Source organism: Psittacula echo (genome assembly GCF_963264785.1).
Source record: "Psittacula echo genome assembly, chromosome: 1".
Classification (NCBI taxonomy): domain Eukaryota; kingdom Metazoa; phylum Chordata; class Aves; order Psittaciformes; family Psittacidae; genus Psittacula; species Psittacula echo.
Window position 1 is genome coordinate 89,492,499 of NC_137735.1, and position 18,270 is coordinate 89,510,768.

General features: G+C 44.3%; 1 protein-coding gene across 2 annotated transcripts in view; it reads right to left on the reverse strand.

Moving 5' to 3' along the window:
* Window positions 1–18,270, reverse strand: part of SYN3 (synapsin III) — a gene marked incomplete at both ends in the record, with an annotated part of 176,309 nt that overhangs the window by 546 nt on the left and 157,493 nt on the right. Inside the window, 5 exons of one of the 2 annotated variants that reach the window (XM_080612029.1) lie at window positions 1,032–1,329; window positions 2,785–2,854; window positions 7,769–7,903; window positions 13,375–13,477; window positions 16,466–16,540. In XM_080612029.1, the coding sequence (XP_080468155.1) occupies window positions 1,032–1,329; window positions 2,785–2,854; window positions 7,769–7,903; window positions 13,375–13,477; window positions 16,466–16,540 (681 nt within the window). Of the gene's footprint in view, window positions 1–1,031; window positions 1,330–2,784; window positions 2,870–7,768; window positions 7,904–13,374; window positions 13,478–16,465; window positions 16,541–18,270 lie in introns of both variants that reach the window. The other variant, XM_080612028.1, reaches the window with a different exon arrangement.

Genomic DNA, 18,270 nt, shown 5'->3' on the forward strand with positions numbered 1-18,270 from the left:
GTTGTTAGGCATATCACCTGCAATATGTCCTGTTGCCTGTCCCACCCAGCATGTCTGCTCTGTCAGCTAAGTTATGCACATCTTTTGGTTGGCCACAGTGCTCCTGCTGGGTGTTTATATGCTAGTGTTTAAGTTCAGATCAGGCCTGTGCTTTTGAAGTAAATCTCCCAATTTTCTCTATTACCATGCTTTGTCACTGAGTGGCTTCTCCTGGTCAGTAATATAGTAATATGCATTCAGCATAAGACCAGACCCTTAATTAAGGTACCTGGAATATGTATAGTGTGGCGATTTCATCCTTAGCACCAATATTTTCATCCTTAAGTGCACTGCTCTTGGTTTATCTTGCTAATATAGACATCATCACTGAGAGCCTGTTCCAGAACATCACTCTTCTGCTGCCTAGAAACTGTCTTCTGATTCCTAGCCTATATTCTGTTCTGGCCTGATCATACTAATTTGCTCATATCTACTTGTCAGATTTTTGTCAACACCAAACATTTTTTTGCCCATATTTCCTGCCATGCTGCCAGCCAGATATGTACCATGAAAGGTAGCATCAAAGGCTGCTACCAAAGATCCACAATAATTCTGTGGTATGCTTTGCTCCAGAAAAGCTCCTAAACGTATAGTCACCATCTGGAGTTCTTTGTACCATAGAAACATAGAATAACTATCCTAAGGGTTGGAAAGGACCTTAAGATCATCCAGTTCCAACCCCCTGCCATGGGCAGGGACACCTTCCACTAGACGAGGTTGCCCAAGTTCCTGTCCAGCCTGGTCTTGAGCACTGCCAGGGATGGAGCAACTTCTTTGGGTGACCCATTCCAGTGCCTCACCACCCTCACAGTAAAGAGCTTCTTCCTTATATCTAACCTGACCTTCTCCTGTTTAAGTTTAAACCCATCACACCTTATCGCTACAGTCCCTGATGAAGAGTTGCTCTCCAGCATCCTTGTACCAGCTCAGGGTACTTTTTGACAGCCTTATTCTAATATCTGCAGATATTACCAGTTTAACAGAGCACCTACTTCAGATGTGGGTGAGGGGTGGGTTGCTGCTTGGATGTCTCAGTGGGGCTTGGCTGGCTAGGAGCACGGCCTTGAGCAGGAGGTCTAGGCTGCTGCGGAGGGAACGCGCCTGCCTTGGGAGCCTGGACTGGAGAGGACCCAGTTGCTGATCGGACTTGCTGTGGAGATCCAGGTGACCTTTGCTGCTGAGGGGAAGTGGACTGGGGGCTCTGGGGCTGCTGTCCTTGAGGAGAGAGCCGCTGCTGTGGAGGTGCATTTGTCCGTGGAGGCTGAGGTCCCTGAGGCTGGCGGGGGCCACCTGGAAGGGACATGTAGACATGAGGAATTGCATATAGCGGGCAACAAAGAGCATCTGTATGCAAAAATGGGTTTTGATAAGGGGAAGACTCTTCAGAGTAGCTTCATGCAGAAGGATAAGGGAAAACCTCTCTTACAGGCCTAAAACTGATGTCGTGCCTTTGTCTCTAGAGTTGTCCATTCCTCTACCTCCTTCAGTGCTAAAGAAGCTCTGCCATTCTCCCCATGGGGAGTGTGCTGTACTCAATGTGCACTCAATGTGCTGTACTCTTCCATGTAATTAATATTTCTTAGCCTTGGCAAGCACTTCCTGCATTGGGAAAGAAGAATCACTGCAGAACCAATCCTGTGCAGGAAACGAAAGCTGAATGTGCTGGTTTGTGTCAGCAGTCCCTTCATGGGCCCTGCAGTTTGACGTGAGACTGCGCACCCTATCGCTATCCATACATCTGTTCCAGCATTATCATCAGGTGGCTTCAACCGTATTGATAGCAGACTCTCAAAGCTGAAGAGGATGTGGAAAACAACTGGATGTGACATGAGGAATTGCCAGACGTGACAGGTAACAATGTGAGAAACTGACAGAAGTTACAGAGAGCACTGTGAGGGCCGGCTGGATTTCATGGGTGGTCAAGGGGAACTTATGTGAGAGAAACACTTTACAGGGAATTGAAGGGGAGTATTGGAGACAGACTGAAAGGCCAGTGATTCCTATCAGTAACACTAGGTAATGCCAGGATTACATCAGTGCATTTGGTGTCTGAAATACTAAATTTTAGATACAGCAAAACCGTGACCAGTGAGGAAAAGATTATTAGAGGTGGGTGTTAATTTGGTAGGAGATTGGAGTGAAGAAAGGAACATATAAAGGTGACAAAAAAAGAAGGGCTGATTGGTTATGTGAACTGACTGGTTGGTGTGGTCTGGGTACCCATAGGGCAGCCCTGTGCTTCATTACCTCAGCATAAATCAAGACAGTAAATCACACCCGTTGTTGTGAACCAAGACACATGAGTCAAACCAGCTCCTTCTGTCAGGAGGAGCTAGGGGTGTGCTCTTGCTGACAGGGGAATACCTAGGCATCACCACACTGGTGCCTGCCCTAGGCCTGGCAGCACTAGCATGTTCCCATCCCTTCTTAACTCTTGCAGCTCCTACAGCTCTGTGCAAACACAAATATACTCTGTGCCCAGAATCCAGCTCCAGTGCCAGTTCAAGTGGCCTCGTTTGGCTGAGCCAAGTCCTACCAACAGTATCAACTGGATCCTTACCTAGTTTTCATCCACTTTTTGAGCTGCTGTGGAGTATGACAGCAGCTGCTTTAAGAACACACTGAATTTGCTGCCTGCTTGTCAGTGAATTGGAACAGTGAGTGAAACCTTTATCCTGATAGCTTCTATTTAGAAGGCAAACTTGTCTCACAGTCTGTACTGTCATGGGACCCAAAGAATGATACCTTGAGGAGGAGGCCGTGGTTGGGACAGTTGTCCAAGCTGAGGTCCGGTCTGAGATTTCACTGGTGCAGGCTGAACTTGTGGAGGCTAGAGGGGAAAAAAGTCATTCCAGTTAATACAGCGTCCCCAAAGAGAAGCCCTGAGGTAATACAGGAACTGCAGAGTCATGAAGTGTTCCTTAAATACACACACACACGCAGCATCTGGCTGGTAAAATCTTGTGGGACTGAAATGGAGAGCTGAGTAATAAAGAGCACAGAAGTTGTTTGCTCACAGGGAATAACAAGGAGGTTACAGTTTAGAATGTTTTTTTAGGCAACTGGGAATTACCCAATGTATCAGGCCTGAGGGGGTCTCCTAGTCCCATCTCCCATTCTGGACAGTTGCCAGCACCAGATGTTCCAAAGGAAGGTGGGATGAACCGTGGAAACATCTATGGAGTAATCATCTCTTTACCCTAAGGGGTCTCCTCTTGATTGCTAATAAGCAGGAACCAGCTTCAGCTGTGAAACATGAGGCTTATTATCTGCTCTACAAAATCTCTGCAAATGTTCCTGATACCTTGTTTTGATATTTACACCCTTTGAGTCCTGCTCAGCAATCAGCCTCACTGCCTTTCCCATTGCTTAACTCCTTTGCTTTGTTCTGAGTTTTGAGAATACTTCTCACAACCTGCCCTTCCTAAGCCATTCATTATTTTACAAACCTTTACTGCCTTTTCTCTCATTCACCTCCTTTCTAAAGCCAAGAGACTGAATCCCTTCAGTCCTTCCATGGGAATGTTTCCAGGCCCCTAATTGTTTTCATCACCCACTTCTCTTTCCCGGCTTTGTGATTTCTTTCTGCAGATGCCAGAGGCAGGTCTGCTTACATTATTGCAGATGAAGCAGTATCTGGGTTCTCTGTAAACATCACTGGCTCATTTCTCCTGCTTCCTAGTTTCCTGCTTTTCCCTTGTCAACACAACCATAGGCTGAGCAATGCTTTTCATTAGCTTATATGTGACAAAGTCTTTCTCAAGGGGAAGGGCTAGTGCCACTTGCAAGGTCCACAGATTGTTTGCGTCCTCCTTCTCTCTACCCCCAGCTTACCTTACCTTTCTATCTTCCACATGGAGTTTCATTTGCTGTTGTGGTAACTGAACATATATAGCTCTGTCAGATGTTCTTCACGGCCCTCCCTGGTCCTAACTAATGTAAATAAGTAGGTGCCATCATTAAGCAACACTGAACTGTTGCACAAAAGGCTGGTCCGAAGTTAACAAAAATCTGAGTAAGCCTATTGCACAAAGTTGTTTATGAGAGCAGGGGAAGCTGGAGACAGATAGGCTGGTATGTGCCAGATTATTTACATGGAGAATACAATGATAAAAGGGTCTTCAAAGCTCCTGGAAGGTCAGGAGAATGAGCTAAATGATTCTGGAAATGGGAAGAAATGTTTTGTAGTTGGAAGCATTGAAACGAGTTTCAACTAACATGAATGTGATGAGGTTGCCAGGCCATCTTTTATGCTTTTTTATCTGGAACTTGCAAATGGACAAGGAGAAAAATCTGGGAATTTTCCATTAGTGGCTTCTGGTCCTACACAGCTTGGGAAAATAAACCTTGCTTTGGTGTTGGTGGAAATTTACTGTCCTTGTGCTGTGAGACATCCTGATTAGACCAGCCAAAGAAAGGGCATCAGAGCTTATATTCACCTCTGCTGTTTTGTCTACAGCCAACCAAGGCTTCTCAGAGATGAAGGGGTGAGGGCCAGCTCAAGATCTTCTGCCTTTGGAAGGGATACAGTGAGGGGAAAGGATGGAGGGGGGGGCAGAGAGGCAAGAGGAGAACTGCAGCTGTAACTGTGAAACCAGGTTTCATGTTGTAGGCATTAAAACGTTTGTTATTAACATCCTGTCCTGGTCTCCACCCAAGTATCAACATGACCCTGCTTAGTCTTTTAAGTTAAAATATATTAAAAGATGATACTTTAAAGTATGAACTCTGATAACTGTTTGCAAGAATTAAAATCTCTCACATCAATATCTTTACCTCAGCCCAGCTTCTGCTCTCAAATTAAACTTTGCCTTTTAGTTTCTCCCTGCTTGCTTTAATAGGTCTCATCTATTACCTTGCCTAAGGCTTTCTGACAGCCTAGATACATTTTGACTGATTGCCTGTTATCTACCACTTTATGAAAGAATTCTCACAGAAAAGGGTAAAAGAATCAAAAGGAAATTAATGGGACATTTTTCTTCAAGTGGTAGATGCTCTTAAGCTGTGGTTCTGGCAGTTTATCAGTCTTCTGTATTGTTCTTTAAATTATTGTCTGAGGTAATTCATAAGGTCCGTGACTTGTCTACATTTTTCCTACATTATTCTTTCAACTTTCTGAATACATATTTTGTATTTACTTTGCACCAATCCTCTGGAGCAATAACTGCTTCTAATGAAATTGTATGGGTTTTTTTCTTGGCAGCTTAGTCACTTCCTAAATTCAGTTCATTGGATGTAGCCATCTGGGTTGGGGGGCTTAATATATTTAAAAATATAAGTCATCAGTGATTCAATCACTGTTTTTGTTTTCTCCACCATCTTTCTTATCAGGAAAGCCTGTATCTAGTTCAATAAGTTCCCCACAGCAATTAAATTTAGTAGAGTTTCAACACTGTCTCTTTTGTCTTCCTTTTCTCCCTTAACTTTGGATGATCCACGCAGCCCACCAATTCTTTGGTAGGGTTCCATCTTCAGATGAACTCAAAGAATCTGCTTCATTCTTTCCTCTACCTGGTCTTCAAAATCAGTTTCTGTCCTTTTTACATTTCCTTTCATTACTTGCATGATGGTGCTTAAAGGTCTTCTTAAGTAGCAGATTTCCAAATTTGAAAGATTCTTTTTCCTGTTCGTCTTGAATGTTTGCCACTTAACTCTAGAAGTTTATTTCTTGCATTTGTGGTTCAAGAGAAGATCAGAAATGTATATATGCATTCTGGAAAACAATGGTCTCTCAAATAACATCCATACAGTTTTACTTCTAATGCTAGGGAGTTGATTAATTTTCTATCTGCTTGCATCATACTGTTGCTTTTTGATATCTGCCCCTTGGACATCAAACCTAATGGTACATATTCACTTTCTGAATTTGTACCTGGGTGTTTCTTAAGGCTAGGTCAGGTTGTTGTTTCCTGTTGTGCTTGGATTTTGCAGTTACAGGAAGCAGACACCTATGGAGATGGAGAACTCTCTCTGAATTGCTGTTGTGTGATTTGACTTGCTGCTTGATAGCTGTAGTCTCACATTATTATGACTTGTTGCTTTTTCCATCTCTGTTAGTGCCTTGTACTCGTGTTCATAATTTCTCAGCTTTTCTTGATCTAGAGACTAGTACAGACAGCTCCAATAATATGTATTAATATTCTACGCATACCCATCAGATATCCAAGGGTTCATATTTCTATGTGTTCAGTACTGTTGTCCTTGTATTCAGAATTGTCATTTTTCTTGGTTCTGTCACTCTTCACCTGTAGCTCTAGTTCCACATCTCACCAGCCTCACATGTAATTACTTCTCTGCACATTTGTAACTTTGTGTTACAGCATTGCACTAGTTTTTGTAGTGTGTGCAGTCCCTGCAATGTTTTTTGTACCACGATCTTTGTCTATAGCAAAATACTCCAGTTAACATCTCTGTGGTTTTAATTTTCTTGGGTTTGTATACAGATATTTGTAGGTTGTATTCTTGACAAAGACCCTTCTCTTGTTTAACTCTATTTGACATGTTATCCCTCTAAGGCCATTTGTTTTGTTCTTATTTTGGCCCTATTTTAGGTCTGTTGTAATCCAATCCAATTCTGTACCGGTATATTGCAGACATAGAAAGCAGATGCATCATCCATGTTCTCAGTTTCTGTTGGCTTCTCCTTTGCTCTTAGTTTATACACTCTCTATCTTGCCTATTTCAGATAGCAGTTGTTGATTCCACTTTGCCCAGTAAATCCTATCCTCTCTGTAACACTTTCCCTGCCTCAAAGCATTTTTAGTGTCTATTAAATGTTTACCTGCTCACTCTAGCTAAAATTTAGAGTTTACCATGAATACCCTTCATGCTGGGCATCTGGTTTAGCAGGAGTGTCATATGACAAAGGCAGAAAGCTATAAAGTGCTTTTTCCCATTTTTTTGTGTCAAGTGGAAATGGAAACTGTTCAGTTCATTCTAGTCAACATTATCCCTCAGCCTGTTTACTCTCCTTTCTTTTGTACAGATTTGTTGCCCTCAAACCTGTGTTCTTGTCTCCCTGCTAGATACTGAAAGAGGTGCAGCACATACATACACCCAGAGACACAGATTATATTCTGGTGTGTTTCATTTATACAGAACTCCCACTGGGAAATGTACTAAGGTTCGATGCATTTGATACTCAAAATAAATATACACGAGAAGCACCAAGGGGGCAGTTTAAATGCAAAAATTACAGGTTCGGACATGAATTTAGCATTAGTCAAACCTCCTCCTGATGAAGAGGGTAAAGGAAATCTCCAAAGAAGAAAGGCTGCATTAAGGAATGGAACAATTCTTGGTGGATACTCTCACTTTCTGTTCTGGGAAGCACAGATTTTCATTAGGGATGCGAAAACTGGAATGAAACCTATCCTGAGGCATGGTGTTAGGTGGAGATGAATTTGGGTGTTACAAGAACCTCTAAAAATGGTTGTCTTTGGTATGAATCTATGAATTCAGCAAGGCAGAATATCTAGACACATGGACCACACTGCTGGGGTGATGTCACAATTATATGGAAGGAGAGGAAGGGAGAAAGAGGTGTTTCTTAGACTTCAGAGTTTATGATAGACTTCTTTGGAAGAGCAGAAGTCGGTTTATCCAGTACACTCCCATATGGGACTGTTTGATCACTGAGCTGTCTGACTGCCTGATACCTGAGGGGAGAAAAGAAAGAATATAAAGTTCAAGAAGACAACTTGGCCATAAGGTCTCTCTTCAGTCATACCCAAGGCCTCAGTGGCGACGGCGTAGATCCAGCAGTGGTGACAAGCTGAGTCATTTTGGAAACAACCAGATCAGCTATAAGTTGTCTGTCCTCTTCCACATGCTCCCCAATCAAGGGCATCGAGCTGTCCATCACCTGCCGCAGGAGGGAGAAACAACACTTAGTAAGGAGGTTTTCAGGTGACAGATGCCTGTTTCAACTCACCTCTCACATTAACCTGTTTTGTGTCTCCAAATCCTTGCCAAAACCTGTAGTCACCACTCCCCTCCATGCTGAAACATGCTCGACTTTCTGAGGCGTGGGATTTTGCTTAGGATCTTTTGGAAATGGCATTTACTTCCTTTCCACTCCCCATCTTCCTTCCATCCATGACTTGGAAGCCAAGCCAAGACTTCTGCTGGCTGGAGGCTTTCTAAATCAACTAAACACAAACCTTCTTCTTCACACATCCTGAGGAGATGCCTCTGAAGGATGAGGTCTCTCTAACATTGTCCCACTGTATCTGGGGGGAACATTGCAGCAGAAAGGGCCACAGGAGAAGGGAAACAATACGTATCAAAGCCTGAGGAGATGAGAGTAACAGGGACTGGAGGAAACCAGGAAACATTTGGAATTAATCAGAAAGCACTGCACCCTTAGAGGGGAAATAGACACCGCAGAGGTGTAATGAAAAGGATGTCACCAAAACAACAGCACCCAATGCAGGAAAGTAAACTTATTCTCTGCTTGTCTTCCTGATACAGCTGAGATAGACAGGTACTACAAGTGTGCTGGGTAAAGTTGGGAAGCAAGGCTAAGGACATAAGGGAAGGAGAACTGTCAAAGGGTCTTTGAGGTATGAAATGGTGTGATAACAGCAGTAATAAGGAAAGCACAGCAGACCCTCTGCTGTATAGCAGCCCTAAACATGATTTTCAACAGTTCATCATAAATCAAGTGCTCTGCAAACATTAGCTAAGTCCCACAGGAAGAACTGCACTATGATGAAGTTAAGATTCAGCTGGAGTAAATAGAATTGTACCAAAATATCAGGGTTGGAAGAGTTTATTTTATTTTGCTTTTATTTTTAAACCAAACATTAAAACCCCTGGAAATGCAGAGTTGAAGGCTGTGTTGCTCAAGAAAGGCAGTGACTCACGCTCAGATAACAATCACAAGTGCACTCCACCCTGGCAAGGCTGTGAGAGTCCACTCTTGGGGTGAAATGGAAAGTTTTGACCCTTCTTTTAGTTTTAAAGTAGGGGAAATCAGTGAGATGAGTTCACTGAGTCTGTATTCTAGTCTTTTCTTGCAAACATTAATTTGGATTTATTTCCATAGGTGTCTTTTACAAACACTAGCGAAGCTGCCTAGCAAGTTTTAAGTGGGGTTCACATGAAGAGTGATCTGGTGTTTCTATTCATGGCCTACTTGGCCCAGGGGATGAAAAGAGAAGGTTGTAAAATGAGGTGGCAGTGCTTGGCTAAATACACAAGGTGGCTTTTCATTCCACTGTCCACTTCGCTACTTCTATGTTAAAAAATAAAGCAGGGGAAGGAGATGTTTGTAGCAGTGGCAGGGAATGGCCAGTTCCTGCCTGTGTCTCACTAGCCAGGTGTTCCTGAAGGCCCACCAGCAGGTTTCTGTACAGGTTTCCCATTCCTCTACTCCCACTTTAAAAGCACTTCCAATTCCAGTTCATGGTGAGAAAAGTGGTCCCGCAGCTCCGGGCAACGCATCGTGCGAGGGACGTGTGTGACCACTAGATGATGCCATTACTCTGCCATTACTAACAGGCTAGCCAGCTAAGCCTGGCTCCTGGCTCCCTGACCCTTCCTCTGACTAATTGACATACAGCTCTGGTCAAAACACTTCGAGCCCCTCATTTGCCCTTCCTAAGGACTTCTTTTCCCCTGTTTCTGTGGCAGCACTGGCTGGAGAGGAAGAGGAAGATGCTACTTGGTAAAACAAAGGCATCAGTGGGAATGAACCCTGGCGACGGTCCCACGTGAATCAGTGAAGGTGCACAAGCAGTGAGAGTATCTGCTGTCCTGCTGTGTAGTATCTGGCAGGTGAACACAAGTGGTGGGAGATTGCAAATATGGGAATGAACAACAGCATATGTAAGGGAAGGTCTTTGAAAATGGCAGTGATTTCTCTGGGCAAAATTACGCAGCTGGTTGCCACTGAACTGAAAAGGATCACAAGATGCCACCTTGTCTGTTCTCCAGGAAAGGGGAATTCCTCTGGAACTAGGCAGATGCAAATGACAATGCTGAAATATCAAATGGCTGAGAGGAATATGTGAATCACAGACAGACTGCACTCGTCTCATCCTAGGGAGATCACAGGATAGCTGGGCAAGACAAGAAGATGTTGGCACATGTGGACCTGGCCTTTGTAGCCACCCAAGGTCAGTGCCTGCTCCTGATGCAGCTGCTGTTGCCTGATGAGGTGTACAAGCGGGGAGCAGAAAGCAGCCGGTTGGAGAAGAGACTCAGGAAAACCCCATCCTTGTCCTATCTGACACTGAAGCCTGAAGGCTGGACTTGTTATTCCATGCTCTGGTGTGCAAGAGCAGAGTGTTAGGTGATTTTTTAGGGAAGGAAGGAAGGAAACAGATGATTAGACATATCAAAAGAACTGATACGGCAGTGCTGAAGGGATGGGAAGGGCTTCTTGCAGGGCAGCAAGGAGCATGTTTAGTAATACAGCTTAGCTGCATGGCAGGTAGGGCTTAGCTGTTCCAGGAGGAAGAATAAATCACATGGATGATATTATTTGCCCTCTATACTCATTCCATATTTGTCAGCATAGCAGAGATGCGGAAAAGGGTTAGATTACCCCTTCCCTCACAAAAAAAGGGAGGCGGGAAGATTATTAAGCTGTACAAGGTGCTGAGCTCTTTTGAGAATTTGGCTACTACCAGGGATACTGAACTTGCACTGTTTTGGGGATCTGGCCTTCTGATCCAGTGCTGACTATTCATGCTGAATATTCCCCTAAAGTTCTTTAAAGCAGGGGTAAAAGAAGTACCAGCATTAACCATTAAATTCACAGCTGTTTTAGTAGAATGAAACTTCGAAGAAATCAGTGGATTTCGACAAAGTTTTCAGTATGAGCCATGATAATGGTTTGTAAGTGTGCTTGGAAGGGCAGAAATGTACTGGATTCTGCTGTTTGCCATGGGAAAAGAAGGTGAAGTCTGAGTAACAGCAAATACCATGAGTGCAAGATTACACTTGTGCTGCTCATGTGTCTTAATCTGATTCTGTTTGCAACAAACCACTGTGATAAATCTCAGTTCTTAGAACTGCCCATCACTCCCTCTGCAAATCTTTCCTAGAGAACTGCTCTGGACTGTGAAAATTAATTACTGCCTGCAACTGCATTGTGCAAATTCCTTATTTGTTCAGCCCATTTAGGCGTGCTTTCTTGTAAAATGTCACAGCACGCTGCTCCTTCTCACCAAGAAAAATACAACTGTCGCACTGTCAAGTAACTTCTTTCTCCAATGAGCAAAAGAAGAAAGCAAAATAAAGGATCAGTTTCAGACCAAGAAAAGTACCCCAGGAAGTAGGCTGGAGGCAATTAATTACTTGTCAGTGTCTCCCTCAGATATGCATAAAGTAGAAAAGGTGCCCATTTGGTTTTGTTCTGCTCTTTGTATTGCACTACTCTACTCCTTTCCCAACAACGTCCATCAGCCTGGCATCTGAATGCCTGCTAGATGTTGGTACATCACGCCTGCTCAATCAAATCCGCAGGGATAATTCAGCATGACCCATCTGTAGCTGTTGTGTTTCTTCTGATTTCTGTCGTATTAGATCCATTGCTTTTTACCTTGGCCTTGAGGAGAGGAGTATTAGCATGCTTTTCTCTCTGTGTGCAGGCTGATGATGGCTGTTAGCATATGGATGTGCTTTCCATACAGTCAATCACACATGGGGGCAGATGTGAAAACCCAGAGGTATACCCAGACAGAGGCGTATAATCCTTGAGTGCACGTAAGTAGGCTTATGTGCAAGAATAGATGCAGGGATATGAAAACCACATCTCACATCTGACCATGTATGGACACAGTCCTCACAGTTATCTCTAGCAAGACTGCTTTCTTGACTTCCTTTCTCAGCTACATATGCGTATAAAAGTGCATGGCAGGGAGACAGAGTGCTATGGGGGATGCTCCCCTAGGTGCTGATGAGTCGCATACAGGAGCAAAGCCATCAGCCACAGCCCCATCATTTCAGGAAAGATGGAGTGTTTGGTTGCTGGCAGCACGCTTATATCATATGGCCTCTGACAGGTCACTGCTCCCTGGAGAGCAGATACATAATGCAGGAATGCGCAGTCGCTGGAGGGCTCATGTGGTTCTCATCAGCATCCCAGCCCTCAGCGGGTGGGACTGCTCTCCCACACATAGCTTTCCAGTGTGTCAGCACCCCTGCATGAAGCCATAGGCTGCCTCTGCTCATCTTCCTCGGCTGGCCTGTGTTGGTGGAGTTTACAGCAGGTCGGATGCTGTGCCTCCTTGAGTCACATAGTGACAGAGGCTGTTGCTTACTTGCCAGATTTTCTGTCCCCCAGCGCGTCTCTTAAGTTTCCCCTTTGATTTTCTGGCCAGCTTTCCCTTCTTTGCCCTGTTAGGATGACCCTATTTACCCCACTCCCACATCTGCCCCCTGGCCTCACAAGGAGCACATTGAAATTTAGCTCTCAGAGCCACAGTCTGCTCAGCTCTGAACACAAAAGTTTGTAGCCCACACTGCCCAGAGTAACCCTGTGGTGCTTTGTCCTGCTGGTCTGTTATTGCAGTGAATGCTGTCGGGGCAAAGATTTTAGAAAATCCATCTTTTTTTGAAATTAATTTTTTCCTGCTGCTTATGGACCTTTTTGCTGCACTCTCACCATTTATTTTACTCTCTTGAATTAGATGCAGCTAGGATTTTTGTTATTGAGGTTCTCTTTAAAGTGATTAGAGAAAGACAGGTTCATTCAGAGAGAAATGAGATTTTTATTGGACCCATTCACCTGCTGGCCCTCTGGGTAATGAGGGAAGGTTAACATGACTGATACGCTAGCATCACCTGGCACCTGAATTCAGGTTTGGCTGGATATGAGCATGTCTATTCATGATGCTGTTGGTCCCTATTGTTAGCAACTATAGGAGATGCGCTGGCTTTGCAAGTACCTAGCCTAGGAAGGGTGGTACTGGGGCACTGGTGCACTGAGACACACAAAACTGGATGCCATCAGCAACACCTGCAGTTTTGTAAGAAGGTAAGTTTCAGTTCTGGCCGATGCTTGTAAGGTTGTGGAGATTGATCAGCTGGAGAGCCGTGGTGGCCAAGCACTCTGTGGCTCTCCATTTCTTTTCAAAGTCCACATTGAAAAATGGAGGCACTTCAACTCTGACACCTTGCTGCTTGTCTGCCAGGTTAGCTAAGACTCTAAATCAGTTTCTTGCATATCGGTGGGCCACAGCTTGGAGGATACAGGTGGGCATGGAGGAGCAGTGTCTGTTGACCCGTGCACACAGGAGTAAGGGTGCGTGTGGATTCTGAGGGAGCATGTTTGCAGATACCCTTCCCAAAGGAGGCTTGCATTCAGGTTCCCCATGCTCTCACCTCAATGATATAGTCTTTTCCATCTTTGCTGTGGACAGCTTTGACAGCACAGATGTCAAGGCCTCCAAACATTTCCGCACAGGCGTCTGCCCAGAGTCTGTACCTGCAGAAACCACGGAAGCATGGTTTAGCTGTCATTGAGTAGTCCATCAAATACAGCCACCCATCCCGCTGCCCCTAGGAGCACAAAGAGATTCAGGAGCCCCTTTAATCACAAGGCATACTTCATATGCTTTGCTGGGTCATTGCTTCCCCCTCTTGCACATGGGATGGAGCAAAAGAACCAAGAATCTTGCCTAAAGTTTTCCTTCATTTCAGATTGTTTCAATCCAGCCCTCAAAGCCACCTTAAAATATTCTTTCCCTCCTTGCTGTTTACATCAGATCTCCAGTTGGTTGTCATTTAGCCAAGCTATAAATATTTAGCTCATTTAATCTCCCGGTAGTGTTGGCCCCTTAGCGTTTGTATTGGCTTTGCCTGAAAGCCCTCCATTATGCAGGCAGCTTTCTCCTGATAAGATGTCCTGCACATTGGGGCTGGAATAGGATCGGAAAGTGAGTGCAGAATTTAGCAAGGAGTAGCCGTCCCCTCCGGTCTGTAACCCAGCAGCTCCTGCATATTACAACTTAACTCTTTCAATTTCATCCTTATACAGGCTCCTGCCTCCTTTCCATCCCCTGGCATTGCTCCTAGCCAGGCAGTCCCATCACATGGACCAAACACTGTTCTGTGAGAGGGAGAGCTACGGGCTGCAGCCCTTGCCTCTAGCTGTCCCAGGATGAGAATGTGGTGCCCCCTTAGCTATCCTGGTGTTAGAGGAGGAGAGAGCATGACAAGAGGCGTATTATGGGGGGACTGTATCCCCCTGCTGTGGAAATGAGGAAGAAACATGTCGGCCTGGTTTTATTTCCTGTGCAGCTGTGCTGCAGTCCTGATCATTTCAATACAAACAATAACCTCAGAACAGCAGATCTGTAAGCAGGACCACGACAAGATGCGGAGAGGGGAGGGAAGGCACAGTCTCATGAAAACACTGACATTTTGCAGACCCTACAGGAACTGGGAAGCGAGCTGTTCTGGCCAAAGAACAAGTTTACGTCCTTGAAGCCAGCCAGAGTCCCCATAGCTTGACAACATAGTGATCAGCTTGTGTGAACACAGTGTCTGAGGGAAGCAGCAAAAACATACTACCAGTGCATCCCTAATGAGGAGCATGTTCACCCCAGCCCCTGTGAAGAAGACAGCACCTGAGGAAGAGTCAGTAGGATAAGGAGGAGAACTATGGACCCCTTGAGCCAGGCGGGAGGCACAGTGAGCCCCACTCAGGCACTGCTGTGGCTCCATAACCAAGGGCACAATCGTGGGAACCACCTCTCTTCTTGAAGGATGTCTCAGCAGCCAGGCTTAGGGAATTGTTGCCTGTGCCAGAGACCCTGATAGCCACACATCTTCAACGTTGCTGCCCCTAGGTGAGCACTGGGAGGTGTCAGGGCTGCTGAGTGTAACAACAGTGCTATGGAACAGAAAAGCATATTTATGCATATGCATTGGGGTAGCGTTTGCAGAGGATTTACTGACATTTTGCCTAGTATTATCTGAACTTGTCTATCCTTTGGGCTACTGTTCAGTACACTTCAGTACTGAGCAGTACTTCAGTTTGCTCCTACTCATCAGAGCTCTTCAGCACACTCCTGCCTTGCTGCATGCAGCGATGACTCAGAGATTTCAATGGGATTTGTTGCATTTATGTCTGGGTAAGGCTAGAGTGGTGAATTGTGGTACTACGTCTACGCAATGAACCTTCAAAATGCAGGGTAGCAGGTTGGCAGGAATCTGGGTTATAGTCCTACAACACTGCAATGAGGGAATGCCTACCCTTAGTCTCTCCAGCTTCAGCTGTGTTATAAACAACCAGGATGCACAATAATGTCCAGGTCCCACAGTCCTATTAATGTCTTGCAGAGTGACTTTCAGCATCTGATTTAATGTTCAGCTTCCTTGTTTCACAGAACTAAAGGTGCAGAAGAGACTTTAGGTGAGCACCTGCACAGCTCTTGTAGCCCAAACAGGAGACATTTCTTTAACTTGGTCTGAAAGAATACAGATATTCCCCATCTCATCTAGGCAACCCATTTGTATGCTATGCCATCCTTATTGTTAGGAAATATGGGAAATGTTCAGAAGAACCTTTTCTGCTGTAATTTAAGTCCATTAACTCTTATGTAGCGTTGTACTAGTAATATAAAGAGTGAGTAATGCCTATTATTTACGGCATAATTAATCATGATCCTGACAAACTGAAAGTATGGTCTAAAATAATCTTAGATTCACTAGGGATGAGTGCCTACACATAATCTATGGATTCTATAAACCTATAAATAATCTACTTAAATAGTACAGAGAACAAGTGACATGGTAGCACTTCTGAAGAATAGGGCTTGGGAGTTACAGCAACGCATGAGTTACCATGGGTCAACAATGTCATGCAGTTGCAATATTAGCAAATATCATAGTGATTTGAATATATGGAATTACCATCTGCGAATTTCAGTCTGTAAGATGCACGAGGCAGTTCCTTCTGCTCTGTTCAGCAGTGAGAAGACCTTAGCAAAAAGAGGGTCCACTTTTGGGAGACTAAAGCTTTCAACACTTCAGCTGACAGATTTTTCCCTCTCTTGAGCAGAAGAAGAACACTTTTCTGTGTCTGCCTCTCATTAGTAATGAACTTAGAATAACTTCTTGTTACTTCTTGTTTTGTGCTGTGACCTTTCTGACTTTATCCCTACATGTTTGTGCTGGTGTGCTTGACCTTAGCATGCTGGTCTTGTTTCCTGTGGCTACATTCGCTGAAGTTCTAATGGTTTAGTGATGTTGGTCTCTAGCTGCACTTCCAGTCCATTCTCCAAAACAGGACAGTTTGCTTTTGTGCCCTTAGTATTTTTATAAGGAAACACTTGGTCTTTTAAACTCCTTTATCCCACTTCCCAAGAGACCTCACTTACCAGTTCTCTCAATTAACCAGAGTCTGAAATACAATTCCTCCATTCTAACCCGAGAATAGCTAACACTGTCTTGAAACCCTCCTCCTTACCTCTCTGTCATTGCAATCTGTTCTAGCATCGCAGACCCTGTGTTTGCTTTCCAGTTTCCAGAGATGGATGTCCTCCTAGGAAAACAAACCAAAAACATAATCCAAACATGAAAACACACTCCTGCCCCATCCTCCCTTGTACTGTAGTCCTCCTCACCCTTGACTCATTGCTTGTACAAGAGGGGATGAGGTGAGGTTCTTCCTCACAGAAGCATTCATAAATCTTGCCTCAACAACACTCCATACAGGATATGTTGTTCAGGCTAATAAAAAACTGAACGAGGAGTTAGATGGGGAAAACTCCAAGGAATCTTGAGCACACATCAGCTCTGTGACTACTTTCTTTCTTTATACATCGGAGCTGAAATGTCTGTAGATTGCTTGGATAATCACCCTTGTGTTCTGCAGTGGTTAGCATCATCCATCCGTGGAAGAGCAATTCTCCAGGCAAACATCTGCCTGAGCAGCTTCACAAATGTCAGCTCTGACATTCTGGGTCTCCCTTACTTTGATTTCGACTGTACTGGTGTCATAGAATATACGATTATACTTTCTTATTACTGACTTTGCATTGACCTGTCCACGGCTCACTGTGTCTGGACTTGGAGAATTGCAAAATTGCTGGAGTCTCATCAGCTGCTGCTGGTGGTTAATTTCCAGAAAACAAGGTACTGTTGCTGGCAAATCCTGAGTTTCAGCATCACCCATCAAGGGGTGAACACTTTCTTTTTCTTGATCTGAGGCACAAGGCAAACCTTGGCCAGCCTGCTGTGATAACACTGTGCAGATAACCCTGGCATAGTGTACAAGCTAAGACAAGTCAACAAACTGACAGGATGCTCCAAGGAGCATCTCCAAGCTGAAGAAGATTTAGGTAGAGGTTTATGCAGGGCAAAGGAGGTGTGATCCAACACTTCAACATAAGGTTGTGGAAACCCTCACTGACAGTTCTCTTATCTGATGTAGGAAAGAGACTCTGAACTTGGAAATGTATGTGGAGCACTGGTAATACTAATGTCCCACTAGACTATAAACCTGGATCATTATAGTTGACTGCCTAAGATTCCCCTTTACTGTGGTGAGGGACAGTCCAGAGCCTTTTTCATTTCTCAAGTGGTATGCATATTTGCTGTGAGATTTAAATGGTCTTTTTAACCACATTTAAAGGGGCGTTGGTGGCGGTGGTGGGGCAAATGATCATGGTTACTGTGTTGAATAACTGTTTTTCCATATAGTTGACTCTTGTCCCTTGCTCTTTTCACCCAACGTCCATTTTCCTGCCCTACTTTCTAAGCAGAAGAATGTACTTCTCCTCAAGCTTTGACTGTTACAAGCCCTTTGATGGCCTGTAAGGTCAACCCTCAGCCTCTCTTTCTCTTCCAACATGGGATTCTTAGGATTACATTTTTCAGTTCTGCAATGGGAAGAACCACTCTTTATTAAGATTTAGGCTCAGAAAAATTGCCCCACAGTGGCAGATGGCATCCAGAATCCCATTAATACTGATGAAAACCCCTGGAGTCTGATTAGTGACAAGATGATTGGATATCAGTGTTTAGAAGATGTACCTGGCATACCAAATGTAAGCAGACTTTTAGGGATCAAGCAGATCTGTGACCAAGACACCTGCAGTATTGCTTAACGTAAATGAATAGACTAGCAGATCATGGGCTGTTGGTGTACTATATTCACCATCTCCAAGCTGGGCCATATCAGTTTAAAGTGGCACCCGTTTAAGTACAGTTGATGTTGTATCCCCTGCAGAACACATTGAACTGCCTTTGAGGTGGAAAGATCAGAAGTCA